The sequence below is a fragment of the Choloepus didactylus genome, chromosome 4 (genome assembly GCF_015220235.1).
Source record: "Choloepus didactylus isolate mChoDid1 chromosome 4, mChoDid1.pri, whole genome shotgun sequence".
NCBI classification, from domain to species: domain Eukaryota; kingdom Metazoa; phylum Chordata; class Mammalia; order Pilosa; family Megalonychidae; genus Choloepus; species Choloepus didactylus.
This window is the reverse complement of record NC_051310.1, coordinates 104,993,257-105,009,306: the sequence shown is the minus strand read 5'-3', so window position 1 is coordinate 105,009,306 and position 16,050 is coordinate 104,993,257. Positions and strand designations below refer to the sequence as shown.

General features: G+C 40.0%; 1 protein-coding gene across 8 annotated transcripts in view; it reads left to right on the top strand.

Annotated features, from left to right (window-relative positions):
- The window catches only part of NEO1 (neogenin 1), a 276,268-nt gene that overhangs the window by 232,995 nt on the left and 27,223 nt on the right, over positions 1-16,050 (top strand). For 6 of the 8 annotated variants that reach the window (XM_037833488.1, XM_037833484.1, XM_037833487.1 and 3 more), the window contains exons 17-19: positions 12,432-12,527; positions 15,114-15,337; positions 15,425-15,563. In XM_037833488.1, coding sequence (XP_037689416.1) covers positions 12,432-12,527; positions 15,114-15,337; positions 15,425-15,563 — 459 coding nt within the window. The remainder of the gene's footprint in view (positions 1-12,431; positions 12,528-15,113; positions 15,338-15,424; positions 15,564-16,050) is intronic. The other 2 variants (XM_037833483.1, XM_037833485.1) reach the window with 1 other exon arrangement.

Genomic DNA, 16,050 nt, shown 5'->3' with positions numbered 1-16,050 from the left:
TTTTCAATGGATTCCCTAGGAGAAGTTTGTTGGCTGAAGTAGAGATGAAAATTCTTTCTTCTGACTGCTAAAATCATCATTTCTCCTTTTGAAGCCTTCAATTCATTGGGTGAGATGTCTCTCATTGTGGAAGGCAATGTCCTCTTTTGATTGTAGTTGTAATCAGCCATAGATGCAATCAACTTACTGAAGATTTAAGTCCACGAAATGCCCTCACAGTAATAATCAGGCCAGTGCTTGCTTAACCAAACAACTGGATGCCATTACCTGGCCAAGTTGACATAACTGTCCACCTCTTGTCAACTTGGCAGCCATGCATACCTTAAACCATTCTTAATCTCTAAATAAAAAACAATAACAGTCATATTTTTTGCCTAACAATATTCAGCTGTCCTGTATACAACCAGAAATGCACTATATCTCTCCAGAATAGGGTGCAAGTCTTAGGTAGTATTCACTCTTATACTTGATATCCTATAACTTAAGTACTATGACATGAAACTAATACAACTTATGTCATATGATAAGGGGATAAGATGGGGAAGAAAACAAAGATATTTGCTTTATGTACCTATACAAACATAACATACTCAAAACAAAACAAGGAAGAAATATTCATAGCCAGTACAGTCCTTGTTTCTGAAACTGGTCACATGATCATAGTTCTTATTTATCACTGCCTTCTTCCACTACCCATTCCATGTTCCCTTTACTCTCAGCAAGCACCTCAGCTGGCCGTGGTTCTTTGCTTGGTGGGGGGACCCAAACCTTCATTCCTGAAGTTTTGGGGCCATTGGTGGGGCCTGGATTGGGTTGTAGCAATTTTCCATTGACTTTATATACGGGCACAGGTAGTACTAAGAGAGGACCTAGGGGATCTCATGTGTTCCAGGCAAACTCTTCTTTACCTCCATCATGTAGTTGCAGTCCTATTACCCCTTGATAATCAGGATCAATCACTTCAGCCAGTACAGTAATTCCTTTCTCTCCCTGTTGATTCAGAGGCATGAGGAGCCCAAAGTGGTCTGGTAGCATCTTAACTTCCAGTTCAGTGGAATCATTGTTGTGTCTCCTGATGGAAGCTCTCCTCCTTTTGAAACTAAGATCTGTAAAGCAAAAATTTTTCTAGTGGATCACTGGGGTGTAATAGTGAGTGGTGCCACTCCCATTTCCATCCCTTGATTCCTGGACACATGAGTCCTGGCTAGGGAAAAACAGCATCATAGAGTGGATGCTGATTCAGAGCATATATAGCCTCCTGGAGAACAATGTCCCAGACCTGCAAGGTATTTCCACCTCGTTGGTGCCGTAATTAAGTCTTCAAAAGACCATTCTGTGAAAATGTTCAAAAATTGATTGTGCTGATGAGTGCACAACTCTATGATGGTATTATAAACGATTGTACACTGTGGATGATTGTATGATGTGATTATATCTCAGTAAAACTGAATTTTTTTTTTTTAAAAAGACCATTCTATCAATCCAGCTGCTTCAGGATGATGGGGGACATGGTAAGACCATTGAGTTCCATTCCTGCACTTCATTTGCTATGAAGTGTGTTCCTTGATCAGAAGGAATGCTGTGTAGAATACCATGATGGTAGATAAGGCATACTGTAAGTCGACAGATGGTGATTTTGGCAAAAGCATTGCATACAGGGAAGGCAAACCTATGTCAAGAATGTGTGTCTGTTTCAGTTAGAACAAGTCACTGCTCCTTCCATGATGGAAGTGGTAGCAGGCTGATCACCTTAGGGAATGGTGCCATATCAAGGGCTGAGTATTGGTCTCTGCTACTGGCAAATTGGGCACCCAGCAGTGGCTGTAGCCACATCATCCTTGGTGAATGGAAGTCCACATTGCTGAGTCCATGCATAACCTTTATTCCTACCACCATGGCCACTTTGTTCATGAGTCCATTGGGCAATGACAGGAGTGGCTGGGAAAAGAGGCTGACTGGTACCCACAGAACAGGTCATCTTCTTCATTTGATTATTAATATCTCCCTCTGCTGAAGGCACCTATCTTCTGGTGAGCATTCATGTGGGGCACAAGTATCATCATTTTTGTACACTCAGAAAAGTCTATCCACTTACCTCTTCCCCAGACATCTTTGTCACCAATTTTCCAATCACACCCCTTCCAAGCCCCTCACCATCCAACCAAAATATTGGTGACAGCCCATGAATCAGGATACAAATGCACCTCTGGCTATTTCTCCTTCCAAACAAAATGAACCAAGCGTGCTGTTCAGAGTTATGCACACTGAGAGGATTTCCCCTCACCACTGTCCTTCAGGGACATCCCAGAAAGGGTCTATAGTGCTGTAGCTGTCCACTTTTGCATATCATGCAGAATCATCAACCAGGCCTGAGTTTTCTCTCCCTGGGTGAACTTATTGTAAGGAACTCCCCAAGAGGCTGTAGCTGTGGGCTGGGAAAGAGAAGGTAATGTAGCAGGAGTGGGGGCCATGGGCATTTGGGCCACTTCCTCATATAACTTACTTGTGCCTTCAGGTCCTGCTCAAGCCCTATCTTGTATATACCAGTTTCATTTTATGATGGAGTGCTGCTTTGCGCTCCCAACTTGATGGCTTGGCAGGACAGACAATACTCAGTTCATAATAGACAACTGAGGTCTCATGGTGACTTGGTGGCCCATGGTTAAGCATTTGGTTTCGACTAAGGCCCAGTAGCAGGCCACAACTGTTTCTCAAAAGGAGAGTAGTTATATGTGGAGCTGGGAAGGCTTTGCTCCAAAATCCTAAGGGCCTATGTTGTGATTCTCCTATAGGAGCCTGCCAGAGGCTCCAAATAGCATCTCTATTTGCCACTGACACTTCCAGCACCATTGGATCTGCTGGATCATATGGTCTAAGTGGCAGAGCAGCTTGCACAGCAGCCTGGATCTGTCACAGACCCTCCTCTTGTTCCGGCCACCACTCAAAACTGGCAACTTTTCTGGTCACTTGGTAAATGGGCCAAAGTAGCACACCCAAATGAGGAATCTGTTGTCTCTGAAATCCAAAGAGCCAACTAGTCTTTGTGTCTCTTCTTTGGTTGTAGGAGAGAGCAGGTGCAACAGCTTATTTTTCACCTTAGAAGGGATATCTCGTCATGCCCCACACCACTGGACACCTAGAAATTTCCCTGAAGTGGAAGGTCCCTGTATTTTTGTTGGCTTTGTCTCTCATCCTCTAACATGCAAATGCTTTACCAATAGGCCATAGTAATTGCTTTTTCTTGCTCACTAGTTCCAATCAACATGATATGAATAATGGACCAATGTGATGTTTTATGGGAGGAAGAGATGATCAAGTTCCCTGTGAACTGGATTATGATTAGGGCGGGAGAGTTGATATACCCTTGAGCATTATTAATTGTATTAGTCAGTGTTCTCTAGGGAAACAGAACCAACAGGATATATCTGTAAATAGGAAATTTTATAAAAGTGTGTCACGCAACTGTGGGGATGCAAGAGTCCAGTTCTGTAGGGCAGGCAGCAAGCTGGCAACTCTGATGAAGGTCTTCAATGAATTCCCCAGGAGAGGCTGGCTAACTAAAGAAATTCTGTAGGGTAGGCTGTGAGCTGGCACTCCAGTGAGAGTCTCCAATGAATTCCCCAGGAGAGGATGGCTGGTTGAAGAAGAAGTGAAAGTTCTGTCTTCTCTCTTAAAAGTCTTCAACTGATTGGATTAAATCCAGCTGATTGAATTCTCTCATTGCCAAAGATACTCTTCGTTGATATAATCAGCCACAGATCCAACCAATTGACTGATGATTTAATAAACCAGCCTTCTGGTTTATTAACCAGACACAGATGTCCTTGCATTAACGGTTAGGCCAGTTCTTGCTCAAACAGACAACTGGAAACCATCACCTGGCCAAGCTGACATATGAACCTAACCATCACATTAATCATCTGAGAAATATAAATTAAAGCCACAATGAAATACCACTACCTGCACACTAGAATGGCTAAAATTTAATAGACTCTCAATAGCAAATACAAGCAAGGATGTGGAACAATTAGAACTCTCATACTTGCTGATGGGAATGCCTGATGGCACAGACACTTTGGAAAATAGTTTGGAAGTTTTTTATAAAGATAACCCTAGCCTTACGATCCAATCTAACAACAGTCCCACTCATAGATATTTAACCAAGAGAAATAAAAACATATCTACACAAGGACTTGTACACAAATGTTCATAGTGGCTTTATTTATAATAACCCAAAAGGGGAAATAGACAAATGTCCATCAACAGGCAAATGGTAAATTGTACTATATCCTTGCAATGGATTACTATTCAGCAATTATTGATACATGTAGTAACATAAACATGAATGTAACACAATTGAATCTCAAAAACTTTATGCTGAGCAAAAGAAGCCGGACATGAGAGAAGCATACTGTGTTGTCTCATTTTTATGAAAGTGTATAATAGGCAGGACCTATCTATAGTGACAGAAAGCAACATCATTATAGCTTAGAACAGGAGTGATGGGAACTGACTACACAGGGACATGAGGGAACTATTTGGAGTGTTGGAGGTGTTTAATATCTTGATTGTGGTGGTGATTACAAGATATATATATTTGCCAAAGCTCAACAAACTGTACCCTTATCTTCTAAGTTAGGTTCACTTAAATGGATGCATTTTATTGTATGTTACTTATATCTCAAAGTTGATTTTAAAAGCAACATTTTTAAGAAATATTCATATTTTAAATAGACAATGAATTGATTTGGTAGGTATAATTACTTTTCTAAATTGGATCATTATAGAGCTTTCTTTAAAAGACTTGTCTTTTAAGTCAGAATCTACTCTGACCCAAATATTTTAATCAGATCATTTCTTTGTGAATATCTTTCCTAAGAACAACTTCAAGTGTGTGCCTAATAAATTACTTTACTTTGTTCTTTCTGGTAGAAAATTAGCAGCAATTTAATGCTTTATTCGAAAAACAAAATAGCCTTTCTCCTTTTTCTCCCAAAAAGACACAGCACACTTACCCAGGAAATGCTTTCCCCACTGAACAGTCTTACAAGGCAGTTATTAAAGAGCAAAAGAAAAGGTTTGCTGGTGGGATAAAAATGTCTCTTTGGTGACCAGCCTCCTACTGTTTCCTTCATGAAACTCCTGAAATGAAAATCCTTTGCAGAGTAGGCTGGACTTGGTCCAGTAGGACAAAAGTGAAACTTGAAACAGTGAGGTGAATTGAAGTGAAGTATGTTTAGAGAAGGGAGAGCTAGCAGGGCAGAATAGAGCAGACAGGGAAGAAACTTAACCTATGCTTAAAAGATTGAATCGGAATAGTGTTTGAAAACATAGAAAGTAGGTGGAGTGCTACATGTGCTGAAGAGAGTAAACAGATAAACTTGTTTAGACAAAAGAGTACATATTGAGAAGTAGCAAAAAAATAAATTTGGTATAAAGTAAACTTTTGAGCTATACATATCAATATGGATAGAACTCAGATGCATATAATGTTGAGCAAAAGAAGCAAGTCAGAGGTAGAGTACATTTAGAAATCCATTTATTCATCCAACTAGAGCTCTCTCCTAGGCTTCAGACCCATGTAAACATCTGCCTACTGGTTATCTGCACCTAGATATATCCCATATTCAGTGTGTCCAAAACTACAGTCAGTATCTTCTCTCCCAAACCTGTCAGTCAACAGATATTTAATGTGCACCTACAGAATCTCAGACATTGCTAAAGATAGAGCAGGAAACCTAGCAGGCATGATTTTAATTATTAGAAATAATACAGTTACAAAATAATTGAAATTACTCAGAGTCCTGAGAAAGAGAAATGGGGTGCCACAGGCTAATACAGTGAGGGATGAGTCCTTTCAGATGAATAGGCATCACCTAGGTAAAGTAGACGGGCAGGATGTGTCCTCAGCATAGGACCAGCTGCACACCTGAAGGCCCAGAGGTGGGAAAGAGCATGGTGCTCCGAGAACCAAGAGATGGCCAGTAGAGGTGGAGCTTACAGAACAAGGCCGAGTGGTGACGGACAAGAATGGAGAGGTTGGAGAAGCCAGGTCCTGCAGAACCTGGTAGGCCATGTTAAAGGATTGGAGATTTTATTAAAAGAATCTTACATTTTTAAAGAATCACTGGCTGTTTGGGGAGAATGAATTTGAAGGGAGCAAAAGTGAAAGTGTGGAGACAAAGTTAAGAGGCTATTAGAATGACTAGACAGAAATGACATTGGGTGAAGTAGGTTGGTGTGGTGGGAAAGAAAGAGTAAAGGGGTAAATGAATTCAAGAAATATTTAGTAGATAAGATCAATAAGGCTTGATGATTGCTAGCATGTAGGAGTGAGAGAAAGGGAGGTATTAATGACTCCCAGGCTTCTGGCTTGAGCAACAGGCTGGTTAGTGGTGCCATTTACTAAACTAGGGAACGCTATAGCAGATTTGAGGCAGGGAGAGGGAGGGAAAAAGGAAGCAAGAGAAAGACTTGAGATTTCCAAGTTAAGATGCCAAGCAGACAATCAGACATAGAAGAAAGGTCTGGACTAGAGAGATTTATTTGCAGTTGACAGCACATAAGTGCTAATGAGAACTAATGAGAGTATGCAGGGAGAGAGTCAAGAGTGAGAGTAGAAGATGGCCTGGAATCAAGCCTTGAAAATGTGTATCATGGTTACTCTGCCTCTATGCCCAATCTCAGTGAATGACATCATCTACCATGTTGCCTACATCAGCATCTTTTCACTCTTCTTCACCCGTCAGGTATAAGTCTAGTTGACTACATTTTTAATTGTGAAATTTAACTGGTATACATACAATGATAACATTCAAAGTACAATTTAACAAGTAGTGAGCAAATTTCAAAGAATGTTATCGGTTACAGTTCCACCTTTCCTGTTATTTCTTTCTAGCTATTCTAATACCCTAGCACCTAAGAAAAATATATTTATATAAAGATTCAGTATTCATAATCCTTTGTTAAACCCTGTCTTGTTTGTTGCTACCCACTTTCTCATTTAATCATTCTCTCAATTTTTCAGGGGTGTCTAGGCAGAGACCACCCTAACTTGTTCATATTGAAAAGGGGTGTCAACATTATGGGGAAGGGGGCTGCATCTGATTGTTGTTCTTAAAAAGGCTGTTGCCTCTGGGTTTTAGGCCTTGTCTCGTATAAGAACACTCTGGTGGATTTAAGTTTCTAAGAGATGAACTTAGTGAAACTTTTATAGAATCTCAGGTATGGACCTAGGTATTTTGGGACTACTGTTGGTTAGGGCATGGTGTACTGTGGCCATTTGGGATTATCTAGCTGGAGGTTGCATAAGAGAAACCTCCAGGATAGCCTCTCGACTCTATTTGAAATCTTTTAGCCACTGTAACCTTATGTTACCTTTCTTTTGGTCAAGAAGGTATTTTCTTTTCTTTTCTTTTCTTTTTTTTTTTTTTAATTTATCACAGATATTTATTTATTTATGCCATTTTGAACCACTGTTTATTATCCTCTCTTTTCAGTCTGAAAAACTCATAGGGCATTTCTTGTAGAGCACCTCTAGTGGATGAACCACTTTTGATTACCTGGTAATGTTTTAATCTTTTCCTCGTTTTTTTTTTTTTTTTTAATAATAAAATTTATTTTGAAATAAGTTCAGTCTTACAGGAACAGTTGCAAAAACAGTACAAACCCCATACATAGAACTCCATCATACCCCGACCCCTCTCCCCTGATACCCCAGTCCATCACCGTTAAGATCCTGTCACACCACCATCTCTTTCTTTCCCTCCCTCCCTAACACCCATCATCTATTGCTCTGTCCTCTGAACATATGAGAGCAAGCTGCACATATCTTTGAACAAACCATATAATTCACATATACCTTTCCCATGGGCAAGAACATTATTTTATGCAATGTCATTAAGTGCAGCTAAGAAGTTCAAGAAATTCAACACTGATATAAAGCTTATATTCTGTATTTCCTTTTCTTTTTTTTTCTTGTGTCCCATCTGTGTCCCTTTGAGCCTCCTCTCCTCCATCCTCAGATCCCATCCAGAATCATCCTTGGCATTTAATTGTCATGTATTTAGACTTTTTTTTTTTTTTTCAATTGTGGAAAGATATATATAGCCTAAATCTTCCTATTCCACCCCTCCCTAGCATTCCATTAGTGGGATTAATCACATTTAGAATGTTGCAATGCTATCACCTTCCGACCATCCATTTCTAGAAGTTTCCCTTCACCCCAAACAGAAACCCTACTCTCTTTTCTTAACTCCCCATTGCCCCTTCCCCCGCTTCTTGGAACCCCTACTCTACTTTTCATCTCTATGGTCATATTCTCTGATACTTTCTTTGTGTTTACCATGGGGCTTAAACTTAACATCTTAAATCTATAACAGTCTTGTTTTTCTTTGATACCAACTTAACTTCAATAGGACATGTAAACTGTGTTCCTATACTCCATCATTCCCCCACTTTTATGTAGTTCTTGTCGAAAATTACATATTTTCCATTGAGTCCAAAACCACCGATTTATCATTACAGTTTATGTATTGTAGATCCTATAGGAAGTAAATAGTGGAGTTATAAATCAACAATACAGTAGTATTGGTCTTTATATTTACCATGTGATCTTTACTGGAAATCTTTATTTCTTCATGTGGTTTCAGTCAATTGTTTAGTGTCCCTTCCTTTCAGCCTGCTTAGGACTGATCTACTGGTGATGAAGTCCCTCAGCTTTTGATTATCCGGGAATGTTTTCATCTCCCCCTCATTTTTATCCTTCAGGTGTTTGTGAATTCTCCAAGTCTCTGACGGTTATTGACTTCTATTTGTATTCCATTATGGTCAGAGAATGTGCTTTGAACCAAATTCATTTTTTTATTTTTTATTTTATTGAGGCTTGTTTTTATGTCCCCGCATACAGTCCATTCTGGAGAAAGATCCGCGATCACTAGTGAAGAACGTGTGTCCCAGTGAACTGGGATGTAATATTCTATGTATGTATGTTGAAATTTTCTATATCTCTCTCTCCCTTCTTTGTTTCTCTGTCGGTAGAGCTCTCTTTAGTATCTGAAGAAGGGCAGGTCTTTTATTAGCATACTCTCTCAGCATTTGTTTGTTTGTGAAAAATTTAAGCTGTCCCTCAAATTTGAAGGAGAGTTTTGCTAGATAAAGTATTCTTGGTTGGAAATTTTTCTCTCTCAGAATTTTAAATATGTCATGCCTCTGCCTTCTCACCTCCATGGTGGCTGCTGAGTAGTCACTACTTAGTCTTATGTTGTTTCCTTTGTATGTGGTGAGTTGCTTTTCTCTTGCTGCTTTCAGAACTTGCTCCTTGTCTTCAGTATTTGACAGTCTGATCAGAATATGTCTTGGAGTAGGTTTATTTGGATTTATTCTATTTGGAGTTCGCTGGGCATTTATGCTTTGTATATTTTTATTGTGTAGAAGGTTTGGGAAGTTTTCCCCAACAATTTCTTTGAATACTCTTTCTAGACCTTTACCCTTCTCTTTCCCTTCTGGGACACCAACGAGTCTTAAATTTGGACATTTTATTTTCTCTATCGTATTCCTGAGATCCATTTCGATTTTTTCAATTTTTTCCCCATTCTTTCTTTTGTTCTTTCATTTTCTGTTCTGTGCTCCTCGAGGAGGCTGAGTTGTTGTTCATCCTCTTCTAATCTTGTATTATGAGTATCCAGAGTCTTTTTAATTTGACCTACAGTTTCTTTAATTTCCATAAGATCTTCTATTTTTTTATTTACTCTTGCAGTATCTTCTTTATGCTCTTCTAGGGTCTTCTTTATGTCTTTTATATTCTGTGCCATGCTCTTCTTCAAGTCCTTTATATCCCATGCCATGCTCTCATTACCTGTCTGTAGTTCTTTGATTAATTAGGCCAAATTAATTAATTTGTGTCTTCTGATCTTTTGATTTGAGTGTTTGGGTTCGGGTTCTCCGTGTTGTCTGGTTTTATCATATGCTTTAAGATTTTCTGTTGTTTTTGGCCTCTTGGCATTTGCTTTACTTGATCTTTAATTTGTTAGAATTGCAGCTTGGTGACATACACTTTCTCTAACTAACCAGCAGATGGTGTCCATGAGTCACTTATTCCCCTCAAATCAGTTCTTCCCAACTTTGTGGTGTGTGGGGATCTGATTCTTGTGGGGTCTAATTGGTGCACTTAATTTGGGTGTGTTGTCAGTGCTGTCTGCCCTCAATGAGCGGCGTGTGCCTGAGCAGTTAGGGAGGAAGGGCAGGTTTAATAATCAAACCTCCCAGGTGTTCCCGGAGATTTAAGGCTGTTCTCTGCCTCTGACCCAAAAGCCCTTGGTATTGGTGTAGGTTCCGTGGGATTTCTGAGCGGTTCCCCACTCCCTGCTGTGCTTTTCCAGGACCTCTGCTGAGGGGGGGAGGGCCATGCCATGTCACAAGTGCGCACCGGCCTCCAGGGAAGTCCTGGGCTGCCAGGCTGTGTAGGGGCGTTCCCAGCCCGCTTCAAAGATGGTTGAATGGGATGCGTTAACTTCCCCTTTCTGCACAGCTCCGCCCTCCCAGCTCTGGGACAGTCAGCTGTGCGTGTATTCAAGGTCACTGTCCACGGCCGATATTGTGTCGTGTGAGCGGTGCTGCGGGAAAGACTCCCTGTCAGGCTGGGTTTCTTGGTGTGGCTCTGTGCTGTGTGTTTGGCCCCGGGCAGGAGTAGCCCCGCCTGCTGGGGAGACGGCTGCAAGTCGTGTGTTTTTTTTTTTCTCTCTCCTTTTGGCTCCCCTTTGCTCCCCTGGACCCGAGACAATCAGCAGTGGGTGTGGGAAGGGGTATCCTCCACCCCAGACACCGAGGCGTTAGTCCAGACCGCTCCCGTCTTATCTGCAGCTGTTCCCGGGCTTCTTTTTTTTTTAAAAAAAACTCCAACCCACCGTTTCCCCACACTGCAGCGTAGCTGAGGGACTCAGCTGACTCACTCACTCGTTTCGGAATGCAGACTCCGGGTTTCACCAAACGCACATTCCCTGTGTCTTTAGCAGACCTTGTCCGGCTGGTGCTACTCTGCAAGTGGTGTTCTGGGTCACTTTCTGGTTTTTTATCTAATGTTTTCCACGGAGGTGATTTTTTCTCTGTCTCACCTAGCTGCCATCTTGCTGACTCCCTCAAGAAGGTATTTTCAATCCCTCGATACCAGGGCCAGGCTCATTCCTGGGAGTTGTGTCCCACGTCACCATGTGTCCCATGTAGTGGAGAAAGTTAATGAATGTCAGTTTGGGCTTAGAGAAAGGCCACATGTGAGCAACAAAAGAGGTTCTCTGGAGGTGCCTCTTAGGCATAATTATAGGAAGGCTTAGCCTCCCTTTTACAGCCATAAGTTTCACAAGAGCAAACCTCGAGATTGAGCACTTGACTTAATAAGTATCGTTGATTGCATTTGTAGTTAATTCTGTCTGACCTAGGAAGACCAGGTGCCTGTATATAGTGCCCATTAGTTATCTAGAATGCGGGTGGACCACCAAGCATAGCAGCTGTTTCAAGCTTTTGAAGTTAAGACAGGCCCTTTGCTGTGTGGCCACTTTGGAAAAGTGCCCAACTTTGCCAGAAGTGAGTAAAATGGGTCAGCCTCGCATCCTGGAACACTTTAATGGAGCCCAAGTCTTCTTTTGTGAAACCCGACCTTTGAAGTACCCATACTAAACCTTGTCTGGATGAGCTAAAACATCTCCCTGATTTACCTCAGTCAATAGAAAATGAACTCCATTCAACCTATTCAATTCCCTCCCTTTTTTCTGAGTCTAATTTAGCAGCATTTTGTGTGAGCACCTAGAGGAAGTGTTTCTCTCGGTTTAGGGCAGCATACTGGCCTCAGAAGGCAGCCTTACGTTACCTGCAGCTTCACCTACAAGCCCATTCAAATCCTGGGCTATATATTATCCATCCAAGAAGCTTCCATGATGCCTGGATAAAGTGTGGGGGTTCCTGGGTTTGGAGGCCCCCTAGAAATTAAGGACATTCAGAAGTAACAGTTAATAGTTTGTCTAGTTCTCAACCTTGGTTGTTCCAATCACTGCCTTTCTTCAGGGGAAAATAAAAGAGTTTTGTTACAAGCTCTACTTATAGGCTCCTGGCACATAAAAGTCCTAATTACTGATTTCCATCCAAGCCCTGCATCATACAATGAACATCATTAAACCATAGTAGGGGCCAAGAGAGGATTCAGGCATAGGGAACTTGCACTACTGGAACTAATCCAGGAAGTTGATCCCAGCCAGTTTTTCTGTACTGATGTGCTTCCATCTCCACATCTCTTCCCCACCCCAAAATAATCCCTCTTTATAAATCAAAACATCTTCCTTCCTGACTTCCTCTGCAGTTGAGATCATGCACAGTGGCATCTGAATTTTTTAAAACTGTAATGAGGAATTTTTTTAGTGTTTTGACTTGTTTCTTTCCTTCAGATCCCAGCTCTCACTATGTGATTACACTGAAAGCATTCAACAATGTGGGTGAAGGCATCCCCCTGTATGAGAGTGCCGTGACCAGACCTCACACAGGTAAGATATCCTGTCTATCCCTGGTCTGAATTCAGCATTTTATCAAGGAGCTTACATAGAATGTTGGCATGAGGCCTACCCCATAGGTAGGTGTCAGTGGAAGGAAAAGTATATGGCAATTTAGGTGCAGACTTCAAATGAGAAGCTATGCTTTCAGCATGGAAAGTTCTGTTAATTCCTGTTTTGCTCTTTGAAAAGTAATAATCCTGTCATGTAAGCAATTCCATGTAAATATATAACACATGTTTTTAATGTGTTGGGATCCAGAAAGTATACTTTTGAGGAAATTTATAGTGACTTTCCATTTTTTGGTCATGTGAGTTTTAAGCAAAATCACTCAAAAAATGATAAGATCTCTATTTCTCTGAAGGAGTTATATAGGTTACAAATGGTGGCAGTAAATGTATGTGGTTGGTGAACCCAACATTTGCTTTATCAGTCATCTTAGTTGGTTATGTGCCTTTCATAAGCTTAATTTATATAAACAGTATCAAGTCAGAGGCACTGTACATATGATAAGTCGTACAATTATTACATACTTATTACAGAAGAGACCACATATTCATTATTTTTTCTTTGTAATTTATCTATTGTAAAATGTCTTTAAAATAAGTATACATATTAATATAAGATTTCTACAGATATATAAAGCACCTAATTTAGTTCTGAATGAGAACATTTATTGAAATAAATATATTAGAATTGTAAATTTTTAAAAGGGTACTAAAAACCAAAGAATTTATCATTTTCAAAAATGCTCTTTTCTATTGGGTTCCCATAATTTTGAATCTGTATTACCCACTTTGTCTTCTAATATTTTGCATAATGGACAGATTTGTTAGTATTCTTTTTAAAAAGATAATCTCTGTCCCCCCCCTTTTTTTTTTTGGTTTCCACTTAACAAGACCCACATCATTACTACATGTTTAATAGTTCTGCTGTTTCTTCTGCTCTTATGTGCTTACAATTTATAAGTTCTTTGTAAAAAGCTTTGGTACTCCAGAAAGGAAAGAAGATAACTTTAAAAAGAGGATTTTTAAATAAGTGGTTTGCTACTTTCTTAAATCAGCCTATAGTAGGAAAAACAAATTTGAAATTATTTTCTTTTATTGTGGCTTGAAAAAAATAGTCTTCTGGCTAGGGATATACAAGGAAATTTTCCTAAGTAATGTAACTTCATTGTTTTTTTCCAAGAGCTAGTTAAATAAATTAAAAAAATTTTTTCTCCAAGAATTCTAGTGATTTCTGCACCTGTAACTAATTGATATATGCCTTGACAATCTTTGAACAAAGCCCTTGATTATAATGTGTGTTGTTCCTCTGTTATTTTTAGTCCTCATTGTATAAGAACTACACAAATGGAGACTATTACTTTGGCTTGTCAGTAAATCACATGCAAGGCCTGTGCCATTTCAGATTTTGAGTTGTAGGAAGGGCTAGGCACCATAACCACTTGGGAAACATGTTTTAAAACTTGAACTTAAAATGAATCAGTATGTGTATACTTTGAAAACCCAACCAAGAACTGGGAAAGCCCAAATAGATCCTGCTGTATTGCTCTGGGCCCATGGACCTTGGAGCCTTCATGCTTATTTTGGCCTGTTTTGGCTATAATGCTGGACAGAGAAGGTGTCCACTGCATGTAGCACAGGCCAGCACATGATATAGGCTTTCCTTTCCATCAAATAAATACTCTGATTTCTAAAGTTCTTGAAGGCTGTGTCATTTGGACCCATGCTAATCATGGCATTTCCCATAACTGACTGGGATTCATCAGCGGCTTGTTCTCTGACTTGACTAGAGAAAGTGCAGCAGCTCCTCTCGCATGTTGTCAGCTTTCCTTTCCTCAAGGAAGTGTAGTGTCCTTGAGTCCCTTTTGCTTTATTTGTTTCAAGTCAGAGGCACTGTACGTATGATAAGCCGTACTTTTATTACATACTTATTACAGAAGAGACCACGTATCAATATAATACCTTTAGTCTCAGGACATCAGCAGATCTGAACGTGACCTTGTGTGGGTATCAGATACCCCCAATACCAGGGTCAGGCTAGGTTGCCATTGACTGACATTCAGGACACAGGTTTATGAGTAGGACCTTTACATGTTCAGTGATATGCATTGATAACCCACATCCAGAAAATCCAGCCACATTCACTGAAATACCAAAAGACCATGAGCTTTGTGTTGCTTGTTCATGAATTAAATCCTTGATTTTAAAAGCAATCTTTATTTGCATTTTCATGATCTTCACTGGACTGGCGATAGAATTTGCAAGAATTTTAAGAAAATTCAGTCACGAATACATTAATATAATCACTGAACTGTCAAATTTTAATATGCCTGTAGAATGCAGTAGAGAATATAATTAAATACTGCTTCCCTAGACATTTTCCTGCAAATTTTTCCTGAAAGAACACAAGTGGAATTATTCTTTTAAATGAGTGGTGGTTATGTATTAACTCTGAATCTCTTTCTTTTTCTCCATTTCTCACCTTTCATTCCATTATGTTACCCTGCATTTCCCTTTTGTTTTATTTTGTTTATGTTAAAATGCCACTTCCCTTTTTTAATTACTTTTTACCCAGACACTTCTGAAGTTGATTTATTTGTTATTAATGCTCCATACACTCCAGTGCCAGATCCCACTCCCATGATGCCACCAGTGGGAGTTCAGGCTTCCATTCTGAGTCACGACACCATAAGGATCACATGGGCGGACAACTCACTGCCCAAACACCAGAAGATTACAGACTCCAGGTACTACACAGTCCGATGGAAAACCAATATCCCAGCAAACACCAAGTACAAGGTACTGGCATATTTGCTCTGGGCGAGAAAAGATATATTTCTAAAAGATATTTTCTGATTTGAAAGTTCTTGATTCATATTTTTCCAGAATGCAAATGCAACAACTTTGAGTTATTTGGTGACTGGTTTAAAACCAAATACACTCTATGAATTCTCTGTGATGGTTACCAAAGGTCGAAGATCAAGCACATGGAGTATGACAGCCCATGGGACCACCTTTGAATTAGGTATGAGCCTTATACCAAATGGCGTTTCTTCTCTTTGCAAGATGTAGAAAGGTAGTGGACATCCATACTAATATGTTGAGCCACCTTCCAAGACACATGACTTATCTTCACCTGCTTTTACTACCCAAGGAAAGAACTGAGTGCATGAATCAACATATTTACAGAATACAAGAAGCAACTGCAGTTGGAGTTCAGTGTTTGTTATTTAAGTTGATGAATTATGTTTTTTCCATCACTGTACAAGAACATTGGCAAATAACAGGATAATACAATGCAAAGCATGCTGTATTTTAGGAATCAAGAGATTTGAGTTCAGTCCCAGCTCTACCATTTACTGGCTGTGTAATCGTGGGCAAGTCACGCAACCTTCCTGAATTTTGGTTTCTTCCCCTGAAAGGGGTCAGAAATTCCTGCCTTCCTATTTCATAGGGTAATTGTAAGGGTAAAATGAGAAACAGATGGGAAAGCATGTGGTAAATTATAAAGC